General features: G+C 42.2%; 1 protein-coding gene across 1 annotated transcript; it reads left to right on the plus strand.

Moving 5' to 3' along the window:
* The first annotated feature begins 275 nt into the window (after window positions 1-275).
* On the plus strand, window positions 276-1,106 carry LOC149206754 (uncharacterized). Its single transcript, XM_089397790.1, has one exon. It carries the CDS (start codon window positions 276-278, stop codon window positions 1,104-1,106), a length of 831 nt encoding a protein of 276 aa, XP_089253916.1.
* Window positions 1,107-1,675: the final 569 nt, after the last annotated feature.

Raw genomic sequence — 1,675 nt, forward strand, 5'->3', positions numbered from 1 at the left:
TTTAACTAGAATTCTAGGTTTTAGACAGGGATAGTTACCCACTAAGTATTTGGGTATCCAACTGGATATAAAACCTAACCGGATGAAGAATTGGCAGAGCTTGTTGGAAAAAATCAGGAAAAGATTAGCTAGTTGGTCGTTCAGATCCTGAACATTGCAAGCAGAATTGTCCTATTAAAATCGGTCTTATTATCTATCCCCATATACCCCCTGTCTATTATGGCCACTCCCAAAGGAGTTTTTTCCAAAATGAGAGAGATACTGGGAAAATTTCTATGGGGGGTCCCAAGCAACAGAAGAAATGGACTCTGGTTTCATGGAAGAATGTAATCAAGAGGAAAGAGGAAGGAGGCCTGGGAGTAAGAGATCCAGAAATTGTAAATAAGGTTCTAGGGGCGAAACTATGGTGGAGATGGGTCCAGGGGGGAACCGATGTGTGGAAAAAAATATGGAATCAAAAATATGACATGCCTGATACAACTGAAGGGCGTTTAAGAATAGAGGAAACTCCAAGAGGATCACAAATTTGGGATTTAGCAAGTAGAAATAGGGATATAGTTAGGAACCTTGCCTTCTGGGAAATCCGTGAAGGAAGCTCAGCAAGATTTTGGGAGGAAGGATGGCAACAGCGTGATAATCTGGATAGGATCCAAACTCTTCATGAAGTCCAAGAAAAAGCGCAAAGAGCAGGAATGGAATATGTGAGGGACTATTGGAAAAGAGAAGAATTAAACGACATATGGAGAGTCTGGAAAAGACCGGAGGAATGGGATGACAATATAAGCCAGGAGGCTGGGCAAGTGTATACCAAAGAAATAGAATCGAGGAAAATCAAGATCAGAGAAGGTAAGGATATCCTTAGATGGGGTAAAGCGATGAAGGGCATGTTCACAGTAAAAGAAGCATACTACTGGGCAACGAAAGAGGAAAGAGAGGAGGAACCAATGGAATGGAAAAAGATTTGGGAAGGAAAATGGTGGCCAAAAGTAACATTTTTCGTATGGCTGGTGAGCAGAGGAAGGATCCTGACATGGGACAATATTCAGAAAAGAGGAATGAATGGACCATCAAGATGTAATCTCTGTAGCAAGGAAATAGAAACTTAGGAGCACTTATTGAACAAATGTTTATATGCTCAGAGCTTGTGGGAAGAAATTAGGATGCTCTTTGGTATGACAAAAAGGGATCCAGACAACATCAGGAATACTCTGCTTCAATGGGGAAAGGGGAATTTCCAAAGCAAAGTCGTAAGAAGAATATGGAACCTGGTGGTAGGTTTCGTAATATGGGCGATTTGGAAAGAGCGAAATCGAAGAGTCTTTAGGGATAAAAGCTGTCAAGAATCGAGAATTTGGGATGAAATATGCAGGTCAATTAAATAAACGGATTTTTCCGAAGTTTGGGAGGAAGAAGATTGGAAGTTGAACCCGGAGGAGCAGAGAATAGTCTCAAAACTGAATATGGAATTTAAGATGGTCTACCCCAATACAGAGAGGAGGATCAGAACTAGCATGCAGAGCCCCAACCATTTCAGACTTCCCGGGGATCGACGGATTAAATTAAACTTCGATGGGGCCTCAAAGGGTAACCCGGGACAAGCAGGTCTGGGAGGCATTTTCAGAGATAGCAGAGGCAATACAAGGTGGGTGTATGCTGAATGGGGAGGGGAAATGAC

The sequence above is a fragment of the Pinus tabuliformis genome, chromosome 1_2 (genome assembly GCF_031772625.1).
Source record: "Pinus tabuliformis cultivar Carrire ecotype Pingquan chromosome 1_2, CPIR1, whole genome shotgun sequence".
Classification (NCBI taxonomy): domain Eukaryota; kingdom Viridiplantae; phylum Streptophyta; class Pinopsida; order Pinales; family Pinaceae; genus Pinus; species Pinus tabuliformis.

Coding starts and splice junctions, on each gene's coding strand:
- LOC149206754 (XM_089397790.1), top strand. CDS start 276: ATGGGGGGTCCCAAGCAACAGAAGAAATGGACTCTGGTTTCATGGAAG.